Source organism: Schistocerca gregaria, chromosome 3, assembly GCF_023897955.1.
Source record: "Schistocerca gregaria isolate iqSchGreg1 chromosome 3, iqSchGreg1.2, whole genome shotgun sequence".
In the NCBI taxonomy this organism is placed as follows: Eukaryota; Metazoa; Arthropoda; class Insecta; order Orthoptera; family Acrididae; genus Schistocerca; species Schistocerca gregaria.
Genome location: NC_064922.1, coordinates 929,705,725 through 929,722,727, shown reverse-complemented (window position 1 = coordinate 929,722,727; position 17,003 = coordinate 929,705,725). Strand labels below are relative to the sequence as shown.

The window sequence follows — 17,003 nt, the reverse complement described above, 5'->3', positions numbered from 1 at the left end:
GGTTTGAGCATATTGTGTCGGCCATTGTTGAACACTCAGAACTTGTGGAAAGTTCACATTCAATGTAAAAAGTTCACATGTGAAGTTTTGTGCAGGAAAAACATTCTGTTGGTACGGAACACTGCCACACAACTGCTGATTCATGTACAATAACAAAAACTTATTGTTCATACCTGATGCTGGCACACATGGTTGTAGGAATGTAGAAGCACTGTCTGCTGAGTACTGCTAGCCTTTGTGTTAGAAACTGCATCGAACAATTGTGAACACAAGGTGGATAATTCGAAAACAATGCGAAAGTGTCCATTGGAAAACTTAGTTGGCATATGTGCACTGTAGCAGGCACCAAGCGATCCATTGTGTATTGCTTGACAGAACTAGAGTTCGTTATAGCGTTCCAGAATAAATTCGGGGTCACCAGTATGGGTTTAGTCTTGTAGGATTGCCGGATCCAATGATGTACACTATACTCCATGTAATAAGCACTATTTTATTGGTCTGAAGCACACATACACAGATATACACATCTCTTGATTCTCAGTACACGTGTTTACCGTTTCGTGCATAACCACAGACTGCTCCCAAAGGGCTTGCAAAGCAAAGATGTTATAAGCAACTTGGTTGATAGTCACCACAGCCTGTTCTAGGTATAATCAGACAATCTGGGGAAATTACCACATGGTGTAGGCATCAGTTGCTATTATAGGCAATAATAAAATATTAAATTAATAATGAAAAGAGGTAGACATACAGGGATTGAACTATGGAGAGCAGGGCCACATCTGTGTTTACGGGGAAGATGAGGGGTATACATTTCAACTCATAAAATATTGCATGATAACTGAGCTTACTGATCAAAACTTCTGGTAATCATAATTGAGGTGTCAAATGTAATTAAGAGACCCATAGAGCAGGGATGTAACAGTCAGACAGCTACTGTCAATACTTCATTACGTCACTAATAACATTCATCCTATTTGTAACTGTAGCATCAAATGTGATTAAGAGTCCCAAAGACCTAGGACATAACAGCCAAATAGCCACTGTCAATGCTTCATTATATTACCTAGAAGCAACATGAAAAAAAGCTTATGACAGTAGGAAAAAGGAAGCTACTGAAGCATGTCGGGGTTACCTAACTTAGGCAAATATGCATATTCACTGAGCAGAAAAATAATCTCACGAGTGCAAAAAAACATCCATAGAACAGCTAGGCTGATACATCTTTTGCAAATGACTGGGCACTAATAAGAATGAAGAAACAGCTAAAGTTTTATAGCAAAAATGAGAAGCAATGATGTCAGAAACAAAACTAACCAGAAAACTAACTGTAACGATGACAACTTACCCATGAAGAAACTGCCCCATGAACACAAACATGGGTTTGTTTACAATACTGTGACAACATGCTGTCATGTCAGCTACTAGACTGCCAAGCAAGTGTCAGGGCCTAATGGAGCCATAGTGAGGAAAGGCTCACTCTTCCAATAAATTCAGTTTCTTACCCTTGTTGGCCATCTGAAGGTTTTTAAGGTTTTCTAAATCTGTGGGCTGATGGTCCCCTTTTCCCAACACATGTCTTTTGGCCACTGGCCCTCAGATTTAGAAAACCTTAAAATCCTTCACCTGGCCAACAAAGGCAAGAAACTGAATTTTTGGGAGAGTTTGAAATTTTTAAGCCTATCTTTTTCAGATTTCCAAATCTAATACATGAATAAATCTTCAAACCATCAAACAAGCATCAAACTTTTTTTGATATTATGATGTGTATCTTTAAATTATAGTTGTCATCTATATTACTTATTGATTATTGTATTTAAGTCTTAGCCATCAATTAGTTAAGTTTTAGGACACCACCTCATGAGCCTTTTCTCACTATGGGTCCATGGGGCTCTGGTATTTTCTTGGTGATCTAGTTGCCGGTATGACAGGACGTGGTCACAGTGTCGTAAACAGACCACATTTGTGTTCATGAGGTGGTTTCTTTGTTGGTAAGTTATCATCAGTACAGTTTGTTTTCTGGTTAGTGTTGTTTCTGGCATCACTGCTTCATATTTTTATTATAAAATTTTAGCTGTTTCTTTATTCTTATTAGTGGCCAGTCATTTGCCAAAGGTGTATTAGGCTAGACATTATCTGGATGTTTTTTTCTCTTGCAAGGTTATTTTTCTGCTCACTGAAAATGCCTATTTGCATAAGTTGGGTACCCCTAACACTTTTTAGTAGCTCTCTTTCCCCTATTGACATAACCTTTTTCTATGTTGCTTCTGGGTAATGTAATGAAGCAGTGACAGTGGCTATTTGGTTGTTACCTACCAGTTCTTTGGGACTCTTATTCACATTTGATGTGTCAGTTACAAGTAACAAGAAATTTATTAGTGATGTAATGAATCATTGACAGTGACTGTCTGGCTGTAACCTCCTAGTTCTATGGGTCTCTTAATTATGGTTAGCACCTCAATTATAATTAGCATAAGTTTTTATGGGTAAGCTCAGTTATGAAGCAATATTTTATAAGTTGAAATTTATACCTCTCACCTCCCCCTGGAACACAAATGTGGCTCTGTGCTCCATACTTCAATTCTTGTATGTCTTCCTATTGTTATTTTTATTTCAATAATTTATTATTGTCTTTAATTGCAACTGATGCTTAAACCAATTTATAATTTCCTCAGATTGTCTGATGAGGCCTAGAACATGTGAAACACATCACATGTGAAAATTACATACAGCTATCTTGAGCAACCAAGACTTGTTTTCTATTCTAAAGTGTATATGCCTCCGTATGAGACCTAATTTCTCATGTCATATTTTCATCATCCTTACCAGTAAGTGTAATGTGTGCTGTCACAGTAGAATTGTTCTGCAGTCATTTTCAGATTTTCTAATTAGTGTTCCTTGGAAAGAAGTTCAACCCCCCTCTTCCCCCCTCCAGGGATATCCATTTGAGTCATTACATCTAAGAATTGTTCAAACCTACCAGTAACAAACCTAGAAGGCTGCCTCTGTCTGAATTTGATGTCTTCCTTTAATCAGATCTGATATGGATTCCAAATAGTCACGCATAACTCAAGAATGGATTCACCAGCATCCTATATGCAGTCTCCTTTACAAGTAAACCACGTTTTCCTAAAATTCCCTCAATAAACCAAAGTCCACCATTTGCCTTCCTGACCACAGTCCTCATATACTCATTCCATTTCACATCACTCTGCAATGTTTCTGCTCATATATTTAAATGATGTGACTGTGTCATACAGGACACTACTAATACTGTATCTGAACTTCAGGGGTTTGGTTTTCCTGTTCATTTTCATTAACTTACATTTCTCCGCATTTAGAGCTTTCTGCCATTCATCACATCAACCAGAAATTTTGTCTAAGTCATCTCGTATCCTTCTACAGTCTCTCAACTTTGACACCTTACCATACACAATGGCATCATCAGCAAACAACAGGAGATTGCTGTCCACCCTGTCCATCAAATCGTTTATGTATACAGTGAACATCAGTGGTCCTATCAAACTTCCATGGTGCATTCCTGATGATCCCTTGTCTCTTGTGAACACTCGCCATCAAGAACAACATACTGGGTTATGTAACTTAAAAAATATTTGAGCCACTCATATAACTGGGAACCTTTTCCATATGCTCATATGTTTGTTAACAGCTTGCAATGGGGCACTGTGTCAAGTACTTCCCAGAATCTAGAAATAAGGAAACTGCCCTTGATTCCTGGTCCACAGTGTATCATGTGAGAAAAGGGCAAGATGTTTTTTGCATGAGTGGTGCTCCTAATACCATGCTGATATATGGACATAAGCTTCTTGGTCTCAAGAAAATTTATTACACTCAAAGTGAGAATATGTTCAAGGATAATGAACAAGACATTGGGAAATTGTAGCTATTGTACATTGACTCCAGTCTCATTTTGATAGATTGTAAACCTGATTTAAAAAATAATGAAATTCATGAACACCATATTGCCAGGAACACAGATTATCAATGAAACTTCCTGGCAGATTAAAACTGTGTGCCAGACCCTAGACTCGAACTCAGGACCATTGCCTTTTGTGGGCAAGTGCTCTACCAACTGGTGGAAGTAAAGCTGTGAGGACAGGGCATGAGGCGTGCTTGGGTAGCTCAGTTGGTAGAGTACTTGCCTGGGAAAGGCAAAGGTCCCGAGTTCAAGTCTCGGTCTGGCACATAGTATTAATCTGCCAGGAAGTTTCATATCAGTGCACACTCCACTGTAGAGTGAAAATCTCATTCTGGACAGATTATCAAAGTTATTAGTCAGCAATAATTAAAAAACAAACAAAAGATGAAAAACAATAAACTACTGTCATAAAAGATGTCACCAAAGAAAAAACACATTTATTCCCATCAGCCGCACAAGCTCTCAAGATGTCTATACGTGAACTCTGAAAACCTCCCAGCCTGACCGAAACCTGCTGCCCAAAGTTCACAAAGACAGTGTGGACAACACAGGTTCAGACTCAGGACTGCTGACATCACAGGAGTTGCTGTAATTGGAGGAGCAGATGGACATGGCAACACCTCCATAAGAGAGGGCAAGTAGTCCTCCCTCTATTTCTTGTTCCAATAAGTACACTTTTTGAGAATGGGTGGAATGTATATGGGATGGTCAACCTCAGCAAGCGGAAGCCCTTCTGCCACATCCTCTCCAACATCAGGTGGCACCAAATCACCTGCTCAGTCACTGCTACCAGTCTCTTTCTTCTCTGTCACATCCTGCTCCGGCAGGAAAAGCCTTTCTATTTGAGCAAGATTGTGAAGAAGTAGATGGGCCCATAACCTACCACACACTCATTCCAATCAGTCCTTTAGAGAGATCATACAGTTAACAGCAAATTAAGTTCATGCATACCATACTGCCAGGAACAAAGACTACCAAAACTATTTATTCAGTTATGATTACAAAACAGACCAAAAATAAAGAACAACAAACTACTTCCATAAAATGTGCCAAAACAAGCAAAAAAAAGGTATTTACTATGTTTAGGTTGACAAATACCCCTCAAATGTTGTAAAATTTTCTGATTTCATTTGGTATGTAATTAGGTCTCATGCCAATGGTATTACTGATATAATCTGTTGATCTACTGAAGCCCAAATCTTATACTGTGTTTTCACAAACATATAGGAGAATAAAAAAAACTTTGTTTATAAAGATACTGCATTTGCAACAACTAAAAAGTTTAGTATTTGCAACAGTAATGTATCATTTGTTTGAAACTTCATAAGAAAGGGAGACTGAAGCATTTTATAACATACAACCATCATGGTTTTCATGCAAAATGAAGCACAGAAAGTGTAGTAGGACTCAATTAGGGATATCTAAAGCTTTTGATACGGTCTGCCATGAAATCCTCCTTGATAAGCTGGAAGCAGTAGGTATTAGAGTAAGAGTTAAAATGTGGTTTGAGTTATATCTCAAAACAGATCTCAGATTATAGAGCGCACCACTGTAAATTCAAATCAAAAAATAAGGTTAGATACAGAAGCAAAAGAAGTTCTTATAGGAGTATCCCAAGGCAGCATCTTAGGGCCACTACTCTTTCTCGTATATGTCAATGATTTACGGTTACAATATGATACAGCCAAAATTGTACTATATGCAGATGACACAAGTCTGATAGTGAGCAACTTTAAAAACTTGTTACAGTCAACTACTGACAAAATCCTAAAAAGTATTTAGACTTGGTTCAGTGCAAATAAACTTACCTTCAATGCAAAGAAAACAAATTACATACAGTATGGTAAAATGATTCAGGATGAAGACATTAATCTAGAATTGGATGACAGACTAATAGAGAGAGCGCATTTTGCAAAAGTGTTAGGAATGCATATAGATGAAGCTATGAATTGGAAACACCATGTAAAATTTCTTACACACAGACTTAACTCAGAATGACATACTTTGGACACTTTCATTCTGTTGCCTCATTTGGAATAGTGTTCTATCTAATTTGAAAGACATTTTTATTTTAGAAAAACAGTCTGTTCGAATAATTATCCACAGTCCAACACAAGCTCACTGCAGACCTCTTTTCAAACAGTTAGTAATACTTACTCTGCCATCAGTCTATATACTTAAATGTGTACTCTTAACCAAAGCTAATCTAAGCAATCTCCACACAAATGCAGTAAGGCACAATTACAACACATGGAACAAGAATGATTTCCACATAGAACAAGTAAGAAGAACACGAACTCAGAAGTATGTAATCCACATGGGCATTAAGCTCTATAATGCACTGCCTCAGTAAATTAAAGATTTAAAGGACAATACAAATTTTAAATTGGAACTTAGAAAATTTTTAATTGTTAAATGTTCTTACTCAATAAATGAATATCTTGAAGACCAAGAAAATGACTCTACAAACTAACCTCCAAAATTCTCTATCTTCGTTTGTTTCAGATTTCAATATACTTTACCATATATAGTACTAGTTATATATTGTTACTGAAAAAACAAATTACCGTAAACCATTTATGTGGAAAGAAACAGTAAGTTTGCTGTCATTTATTATAGACAATTTCATTTTATTTTCTGTGTATGACAAATCCAATTGTAGACAATTTCATTTTGTATATTCTATATTGTTAATTTCTATGTATTACAAGTCCAATATCATTTGTACGATGACACAGATGCTAAATAAATAAATTTCAACTATAGAAGCATTCATCTGAGAACTGCAACACTCTTCTCAATCAACACTATAGCTCATGATGATGTTTCAATAATTCCCTTATTGTTCCACTTGCTGTCAAATATTTCTTCAAACTATCAAATGTTAACGAAGCAACAATGGTGAGATACATTTATTTCACGGAAGGGAAATCCTCAGATAAACATACCTGTGTTACACTTTGTAAATAATTTTCATATTGCCAAAAGGGCATCAAGAAATCATAATTAAAAGTAACATCTTAATCTCCCTAACCCCCCCCCCCCCCTCCCACACCTATTTGCATACCCTTTTTCTTTCACTCAATTCTACATGCTTCTCAGTTCATCTCTCAATTTTCACCCATAATCATTCGTATGTAACTCATTATTAGTAGTTCATCATCAGATACTCAAAATTACAATACACTGCTGAAACTTACTGAAAGTTAAAAATGTGTGACAAACCAGCAATGAGCTACCTATGTAATATTCATAGCCTGCTTTTGCAGCTTCAGTTTTGCCAGCACCTCTCTCCTACCTTCCCTTGCATTGTCACTTTTTATATCTCACCTCTACCTCATGGCTGTCTGGATACTAGATCCTCTGCAACATTTTCCTATCTCTTATGCACATCACGCATCTTACCCTTCCTTATATTCCATCTCCTTCTCTGTACTGGCAAAGAAAGACATCTGAGACCTTTTCAAAGCTCGAGATTTGACAGCTGATTTCTTTTACTGTATTATTCTTCTCTACTCCAGATGTTCCTGTTTTAACCCTTCTTTATGAAAATATTTTATATCTGTCGCTAACAATAACTCCAGACTTAATGTTGATACTGAAACTACTCAAGGTTTAATATTCATGTTGAAACTGGGATAATACTGGGGATACAATTACAGCACTAGTCAACAAACTTAAATGAATACTAAACCATTTTCATAGTCTGTTGTCCCATCTCTCAGTAAAAAACAAGTAAATAGTAGTTACTGGTGATTTTACTGTGGATTTATTGAAAAGCTCTGTTAGTGAAAACTATTGCAATCAGCAACACTGTCAATCAGTTTAATGCCTAAGTGAACTTTGCGACTAGGATATGTAATTTCTCTGAGGTTGTTATTGATAATATCTTTGTAGACAAATCTAGGAGAAAAATCTCATCACAAAACAAATAGTCAATGGGCTATCTGATCATGACATGCAGCATCTTGTTGTAATGCTGAAACTTGTCAGGAAAAAAAGATATTAAATCTGAGTATAGGAGGGTAATAAATCAGTCAAAAATTGAGAATTTTTGGTGACTGCTCAAGGACATGAACTGGATAGATATTACAATATGTACAACTCTAATGGGAAATACAAAGCATGCATTAATAAAGTTACTTCCTCTTTTGAAAATTGTCTTCCCCTCAAGATAACACATATTAAAACCAAGTCTAAAAATACCCTAAGGATTACACAAGGAATAAAGATATCACATGAAACAAACAGGGAACTGTACCTGCTTTCTAGGAACAGCTCTGATGTCAGCATTTTAATGCATCACAAAGAATACTGCAAAATATTGTAGAAAGTAATTCAGAAATCAAAGCAGCTTTAGACAACTCTTTACAAATAATTTCAGTAAAATGGAAATGACACATCTCCTAAAGAAATAGCATCCATCATAAAATCCTTAAAATCTAAGTATTCTAGTGGTTATAATAACATATCAATGAAGTTAATTAAAAGATTGATCATGTGTATTGACTTCTATCTTAAATTATTTGTGCAATCAATTTATTATCAGTGGACACTTCCAGACTGTCTAAAATATGCTCAAGTTAAGTCTCTTTGCAAGAAAGGGGATAAAGAGATACCATCAAACTATCAACCAGTTTCACTTTTGTTAGCTTTTTCAAAAATATTTGAAAATGTTGTGCTGAAGCATCTCATTATGTTGTGTTCAAGCATCTCTTTAAGTATCTGACTGCAAATAATCTACTGAGTAAGTCACAGAGTTCTATTATAGAGATAGCTATTTACATATACAGTGAGATTGTACTTAATTCATTAGATAACAAATTAGGGGCTACTGGCACTTTCTGTGACCTGGCAAAAGCCTTTGACTGTGTGAACCACAGCATATAAGTAAATTAGAATATTATGGCATTACCAGCAGTGCTGCGAAATGGTTTGAGTCTTATCTAACTAACAGGATATGGGGAATCTTGTCGCAACTTGTTTCCAAAAACAGAGGTGTTAACTGTTATAAACACATACAATCTAAAAGCCATACTGCTTGTGAAAAGACTGCATCCAAACACTTATTCAGATTTCCACCAATACAATACTAGAAATAAAGAAAGATTTTACATTGGCAGCCACAGAACAGCGCTTTACAAAAGGGGGCCTCAGTATGCAGGTATAAAATTAGCTAATGCACTCCCTAGTGCAGTCATGGCTCTTCCTACAATTAAACTGAAACATCAACTTAAGAAATTTTTAGTAAAACACCCTTTCTACTTATTAGAAGAGTACCATACTTATATGAAGAACAACAAATGCTTTGTGAAATTATGTGAATAGAAATCAGTAAACATCTTATTGTAATTTTGTTGTAAGTTAATGACATATTCAGAAGAATGTGTCTCGCATATTGTACAAATAACTTTAATCATTACTGTTTCTTTGTACATGTGCAGTGTGCCATTCGATGTTGAATAAAGCTATTATTATTATTATTATTATTATTATTATTATTATTATTATTATTAAAAGGGTGTTGTCTTGAAATATCTGTGCAGTAAGCAGTCACTCTTCAACTGACTCTGAATTAATTACATGCAATGATCCTCAAGGTTCCATCTTGGTTTCATTGCTTTTCTTCTGTACACTAACGACCTAGCGTCTGTTACAAGCCAGATGCTAAGTTTGTGTCATTTGTAGATGATACGAACATTGCAATAAGTAGCACGTCAAGTACAGACTTATAAATGGCTACTAATCAAATTTTAATTAATGTTAATAAAAGGTTGAGAGCTAATTCACTGTCATTAAACTTTCAAAAGACCCACAATATGCATTTCAGACCCTGTAAGAGATTTCCTTCCAACATCTGTATAACATATGAAGACATGCGGATCGAAGAGGTTAACAGTATTAAATTTCTGGGATTACAATTTGTCAATAAATTCAGTTGGAAAGGGAACACCGCAGAATTCCTGAAGCTCCTAAACAAGCCTGTAGTTGAAGTGAGAATGATGTCAGATGTAGGAAATATAAATATAAATAACATGCATAGTTTGCTTACTTTTATTCTGTTATGTTGTATGGAGTCTGCTTACTTATTATGTCACATGGGATCACATTCTGGGGTAACTCCTCAAACCAAACAAAAGTTTTTAGAGTGAAAAAGTGTGTTATAACAATTATTTGTGGTGTTAATTCAATATCATGTAGAAAACTGTTCAAGGGACTTTTTGATCTAACCACTGCTTCTCACAAAATTTATTCCTTAATGAAATATGTTGTAAGTAATGTATTTTTATTTCCTACCAATAGCTCAATACACAGTATTATTTCTAGGGAATAAGAGCAATCTATGTAAAGACCTGAAAACATTTACATTGTTCCAAAGAGGGTCCAATATTCAGGAACACATATTTTCAATAAATTGCCAGCAAGCATTGAAAGCTTGGTCTCAGACAAAGCGTAGTTTAAACAGAGTTTAAAATACTTTTTGATAGACAAGTCCTTCTACTCTATAGATGTATATCTCAACAGGGACTGTTAGACCAACTTAAGTAAAAATGTCTGTCAGATTTCAGTTTTGACAGCACTTGATCATAACAGTCAAGATTAGGTATTTTTTTATGATAAATTTATTAAAAGTGCATAACTATGTTGCATTCTGACAGTGTATTCATTCTGTAAAGATTATCAGTTTCAGTTTACTGTAATATATTTACCTATTTTAACAATCTCCTGACAAATGATCAGGTAGTCTGTATTATATTCATATGTTTTATGATTTTTATGTTATACTTTCTGAGATGTTCTACACCCAAGAGAATCATCTCGTTTTTGGGTCTATGGAATGAAAACTAAATTTCACCTAAATCTAATCTAATATGATAAGTCAAGTGAAGTTGTTCACACATCATGATCTTTGGATCTCATCATGTGATCTTATGTAATCAGTAGAAATTCACCTATGTAGATAAATTTAATTGCAGTTTTTTCCCTTGTACTTGTGAGTTAACCTCCATCTTTTCTTAAATAACAATTAGCTATTGAAACATAATTGTTACTTTTGGAGGGCAACAGATAAAGTGTGCTGTATCAATATATTTCCTACATTGCTTTCACATATATGCTAAACTGAAGCCAAATATTCAGGCAGTTTATAGAATGAATGACTAGCAACATATATTTCTAACTTAGTTTTACGTTTTGGGGTTGCCAGTACCCTGTCTAATATCCACAGATATTCTTTTAAATTTTTTGGTGCCAGAATTGAATAATTTCACATTCGACAGTAGTTAAGGATACAGAGTTCATATGTGAATTAGGCATTTGTATCTTGTGCAGCAGCCACTAATATCATGCAGTTTTTGCCTTTCCTCTAAGACAACCAAATTATTTTTTTTTTATATGAGGTTGATAAGCAGAATTGAGAAGTACTGGATACTGAGACCTATACTGTCTTTAATTTCAGGTCATCCTTCATGGGGAATTGCATGGTACATAAATGACCGCCTCATACCAGAAATAACAGTTGAGAGAGGTCAGACATACACCTTTATGGTAGAAGGAGGTACGTACACAAGACAGTTTCCTAATGCTACCAACACTTTGAAATAATGCCGATTTAGAATTATATGTTTGTATTTTATTTCTAATCACACATACAAGTTTGCTGTATTGCAAATATAATCAAACTGAGTTTTCAAGCAACAATTAGCACATTTGATGTAAGCAAGACTCCATAAAAAACCACAATAAAAACTGTGACCCACTGCAAACGAATTATCACTGCTGCTAAGTAATTTAAGAATAAATGACATTGCAGCCTTAAGAACAATCTCTAACTTCAAACAGCTGTTTTAATTCTATTCTATGTTTCTGTAACAACATATCAACAAAATAAAAACAAATTATCATATAAGTTCAGTATCCAAAAGTACTTAATGTCACAAATTTTATTGGTGTGAGAGAAACAATTGTTGCATCAGTAAAAGGATGATGGATAATATCAGTACAAAAAGGAACAACTGGTTCTATATGTCTAATTTTCATTGCCAACAATTTCTGGACATATAATTTAATTTTTTTATATCATTATAAAACTTGTTATATTTTTCAATGATAAAAGTCTCCCCATCATTATTACTACAGCTCTTGACTGAATTAATACTTTTACTTAGGATAAAATGACAACTTTGCAGTATGCTATTGCTGCTGAGCAGATACATTGTGTGACTCAGTACCATACAACCTTTTACTAGAATGTTGATATTGTCAGAGCTTAGAAAAACTTCTAGTAATGTTCTGAATATTTCCAAATAGTTTGAAGTTTTGTAAAAATATGTAGAATTATTTAATTTTGTTGTCTGCATATGTCCAATTGTTATGATATTTGATGTGTTTGCAATGCTGCTTGCCTGCATTATTCATTAAGCCCTTAGAGTCTCCATGATCAAAGTCTTGTAGAATATCTGTAAATTGATTTCTAAGCATTGTGCAAATGATGTTCACTGTGCAGAGTTCCAAGTAATGTGGCTTTTTCCCACATTTATTATCAGTACAAAAGTTTTGATGACCAGATCAAGTTTCACATCACATTTTTTTATGCAAGAGTGTACCTCCACCTCTCCACTTCACTATACACGGTAGCATGAACAACATAATCACTACATGAAGATATACTCCTTCATAGGCATAATATTAACAGAACACAATGGTTGTAGATTACGTAAAACAGTGCACACTTTCAGGTCTTTGAGACAGTCACTGTGATGATTAAACATCAACTCCATAAAACATGAAATCAGTTCAAATTAAACAACATCCATCATGTCAAAAGAATTAACATACTCACTGTTTGATAAAAGTGTCTCAAATAATCCTTGCATGCATGCTGGTCATATGTACACAGTCAAAAGATTTTCTTAGAAATGTAAAATATGAGCTTTGTGAAAAATAAATAGTTGTACAGGTCTCAACATGGTAACAGTGAGCTGCAAATTTTCTACACAGGAGTCAGCAGTGTAGAGAGAGGCTGTGAACTCAAGAATAAATATTAACACAATCCAGATTAGCTGCAGTTTCTGAAGATCTCACATAGGTTTTGAGCAAGTGCTAGCTGGTCTCAGACTGAAAATGCTGGATGATGTCTGACTATTTAAAGACCAATCCGTAAGCATATTGCAGTCATGGGAACTCACTGTTACTCGCTCCTGTGAACGGGAACGCGTTACGCAGATCTTGGTGACTCTCGCGCCCATCTAGAAAAGATAACCTGAAGATGCCTAAATAACGCGAAACGCGTCGTTGAAAAATAGAAAAATAAAACTAAAACTGCAACCAAGACTATTTTTAACCAATACTGTTAAACACTGGTTTGCTGTTATGCCACATATGGACTGGAAGAATTTCTAATAAAATATTTAAAGTCCATGCCATATGAATTTCCCCCTTGAGATAAGGTATCATCTTTGAATATTTACAGTAATGAGGTATTTTTAAAAAAATTATAAATACTAGTAAAAATTTTATTCTTAAAAATTTTGTCAATGTGTACTTAATGTTGTTAAGTTGCAAACTAAGTGCACTTGTCATGGGTTAGCATTGACTTATAACAGTTTACTTCCTGAGTGAATTAAAAAAGCATTACTGTGAAACTTCTCAAAAAAAGAAATTTCAAAAATCCGATTTGTTTCAGTATTTGATATAAAATTTTCTTTAACAATATTTGTAATAGTAACATATAACAATCTCACAAATTTATCTATGATCTGGCGCAATATAAAATTAATTTTGTTACCTTACTACAGCATGTAAACAATATTATAGATGACCCTTAACATACCTGAATCTCACTGGCATGTAAATTCATGCAAACAATAGTAAGGGACACAACTTAGCATTGTTTACTTGCTTAAATAAATATTCACATTTACCTGAATTGTGACAACTTTTGTAGTGCATTTGCATTTAGGAACACATTCAGGTGGTTCATCTGAGTCATAGGTGTCCACATTATCTGCAAAATCATAAAAAATACCCATTAAAAATTTTCCTGGCATGAACACCCTATGCCTTACTATTACTGGAAGCTGTGTTACTGATATTTACCACTGTATACATGCAAACACCCTAACAAAGTTTGCCATTATCAAGAATCTGAAATTAGAGTTGGGGCTGTCCTCTCTTGGTTTATCATAGCACTATCAACTAATATGAATAAAGCATGTCACTTACCATGCTATGCACACAATAATTCTGTTTCTCATCAACTGTCCATTACTGTTGTTTACAACCAAGATCTTCAATTAGTGATGTATGTCATCTGTGCATAATCATCAGATCAATGAAAGTATAATGTCAAGGGTTAGCATTTAATAAGCACAGAGGCAAAAATCTGCAACTGTAAATGTAACTGGTCACAGATTTATATGTTAATTATCAAATAACTTAACCAGTTCCAGATAAATCAAAGTACTTAACTGGGAAGTGAGGATCTAAGTCTTCCTAATGGATGGTGTCAGTGTGATCAGGCCTGCCTATGAGCTCTCTAGAAATTTACTATTGCATGTTGCAGTAACTGTAAAGATTAAAAGATAATCTGTGGGCTTAATTTAAAATTATTTGTTCACTGCTTTATAATACAGTGCACCAGCCAAAATGCAGCCCCACTATGAATGTTGTTCACAAACAGAGGATGAGTTGGTTGACCTTTGTAACCAGCTAGAAATCATCCTGACTACTGTCAAATGATTGGCAGCTGTTGCAAACTGGTGTATTGGAAGAGCTCTCAAGAGTATTGTACATGTGATATCTCAAGTATTATCCTCTCCTGTGGATCCTGTCTCCTGTGCAGAAACTACAGTATCTGTCATTACTTGTCCACTTGACTACAAGGGCATGTCAGTGGTAGATTTAGGTGACCTGCACAGGGTGGACGGGGACAAGAGAGGACTCAGTGTGTTGCACCGATCCCCCTAACCAAAACATTTGAGTTGCTGTCTTTCGCTGAAACTGAAACTAAGCGAGTGAGATTCACTTCACCTGTTTTGGGGAAAATGTTTAATCCAGTGCCAGGAAGGGGAAAACACAAAAGCTCAGGGGCTGTTAATCACTGTAATGCAAATAATGGTACCCCACAGGGGAATGGCAGCAAGGGACATGAAAGGACACCAGAAACATGCCTGGGGGCATCATTCAACATGTTGAAGAGCAGCCATTGATGGAACAAGGTGCAACAAACTGCAGATTGTGGCAGTTGGAACAAATGATGCTGTTGTCTGGGCTTTGAGGTCATTCTTGGGTCATTCCAGAGACTGGCAGAGAAGGTTGAAAGACCAGCCTTGCAATGGAGTTTCAACAAAGCTCACAATTTGCACCATTGTCCACAAGAGTAATCATGGTCCTTTGGTTCTGAGTCAACTGGAAGGACTGACCCAGAGACTTCAAAAGTTTTGTGACAGGATAGGTTTCAACTTCCTGGACTTACGCCTGAGAACTGTAGGGTCACCCTAAATGGGTCAAGTGTGCACTACACATCAGAGGCTGCTACTCAGGTAGCTGACTATGTGTAGGATGCACACACATTTTTTTTTTTAATTAGGTAACTCTCAATACAGATAACTATAGCTGTATCAAACCCAGGAGACTCAGTGTAAGATTGAAAGAAATGTTTCCCATAGGGGGAGAGTATTGAAATTCTAATGATAAACTGCTGAAGCATTCATGACAAAGTTATAGAGTTTGGTGCACTCATGAAAAGCAGGGAATCTCACATAATACTAGGTACAGAAAGCTGGTTGAAACCTGAAATTGATAGCAGTTAGATTTTTTGGGAAAATTTAAGCATGTATCAAAAGGTTAGGCAAATGGAAAGTGGAGGCAGTGTATCTGTCACAGTAGACAAGAAACTCGGATCCGACAAGGTGGTAATTGAAGCTACATGTGTGACTGTTTGGATGAGACTCAGTGTCAGGGGTTGGCATAAAATGATAATTGGATCCTTTTATTATCCGCCAGACTCATCTCCTGATGAAACCAAATACTTTCGAGAAAACCTCAGTTCATTTGTATGTTAGTTCCCCAATCATACTGTAATCATTGGTGGAGACTTAAGTCATCCAACAATTAGTTGCAAAAATTACACTTTTGTTAGTGGTGGATGTGGTAAAGACATCCTGTGAAACTTTACTAAATGCCTTCTCTGAAAACTACCTAGAACAGATAGTTAGGAAACCAACTCATGATGGAAATATATTGGATATAATGACAATAAACAGACCTGATCTCTTTAAGGATGTCACATTGGGACTGGTATTAATCACCATGACACAGTTGTGGCAACAATGATTACCAAAGTACAAAGGACAACTAAAACAAGCATACAGTGAACTACATAAAAAAATCGAGATATGTACACAGTAGAACAGTCCATGATAAGAAGGAACCTCCATGGTACACAGTCACTGTACAGAACCTTCTAAAGAAACAAGGATTACTGTATAATAGGCGTAAAACAAAGTGTGAATGAAACACATTCGGTTATCAAGAGAGCAATGGGTTGGGCCATCAGTGACAACTGTAAAGAATACTGTCAAGTGATCTTTCACAGAACCCAAAGAAATTCTGGTCATATGTAAAGGCTGTTAGTGGCACCGAAGGTTGTGTCCAGTCCCTAGTGAATGAGACAGAAACTGAAATTGTGGATAGCAAAGCAAATGCTAAAATGCTTATTCCATCTTCAAATGTTCCTTCATAAAGGAAAACTAGGGAGAATGGTCCCAATTTAATCCTCGCACCACTGAAAAGATGAATGAAATAATTATCAGGATCAGTGGTGTTGAGAAACAGCTGAAGTCATTAAAACTGAACAAAGCTCCAGGGCCTGATGGAATACCTGACAGATTCTATACTGACTTGGTGGCTTAGTTAGCCCTCGTCTAACTATAATCTATCATAAACAAAAAAACCATGCCCAGTTCTTGGAAAAAGACAGAGTTCACACCTATCTACAAGAAGGGTATAGAAGTAATCCACAAAACTATCATCCAATATCCTTGACATTGATTTGTTGTAT

General features: G+C 35.6%; 1 protein-coding gene across 1 annotated transcript in view; it reads left to right on the top strand.

Moving 5' to 3' along the window:
* Positions 1 to 17,003, top strand: part of LOC126355813 (protein Skeletor, isoforms B/C) — a 647,689-nt gene that overhangs the window by 594,083 nt on the left and 36,603 nt on the right. Inside the window, exon 11 of the mRNA XM_050006254.1 lies at positions 11,400 to 11,498. Coding sequence (XP_049862211.1) covers positions 11,400 to 11,498 — 99 coding nt within the window. The remainder of the gene's footprint in view (positions 1 to 11,399; positions 11,499 to 17,003) is intronic.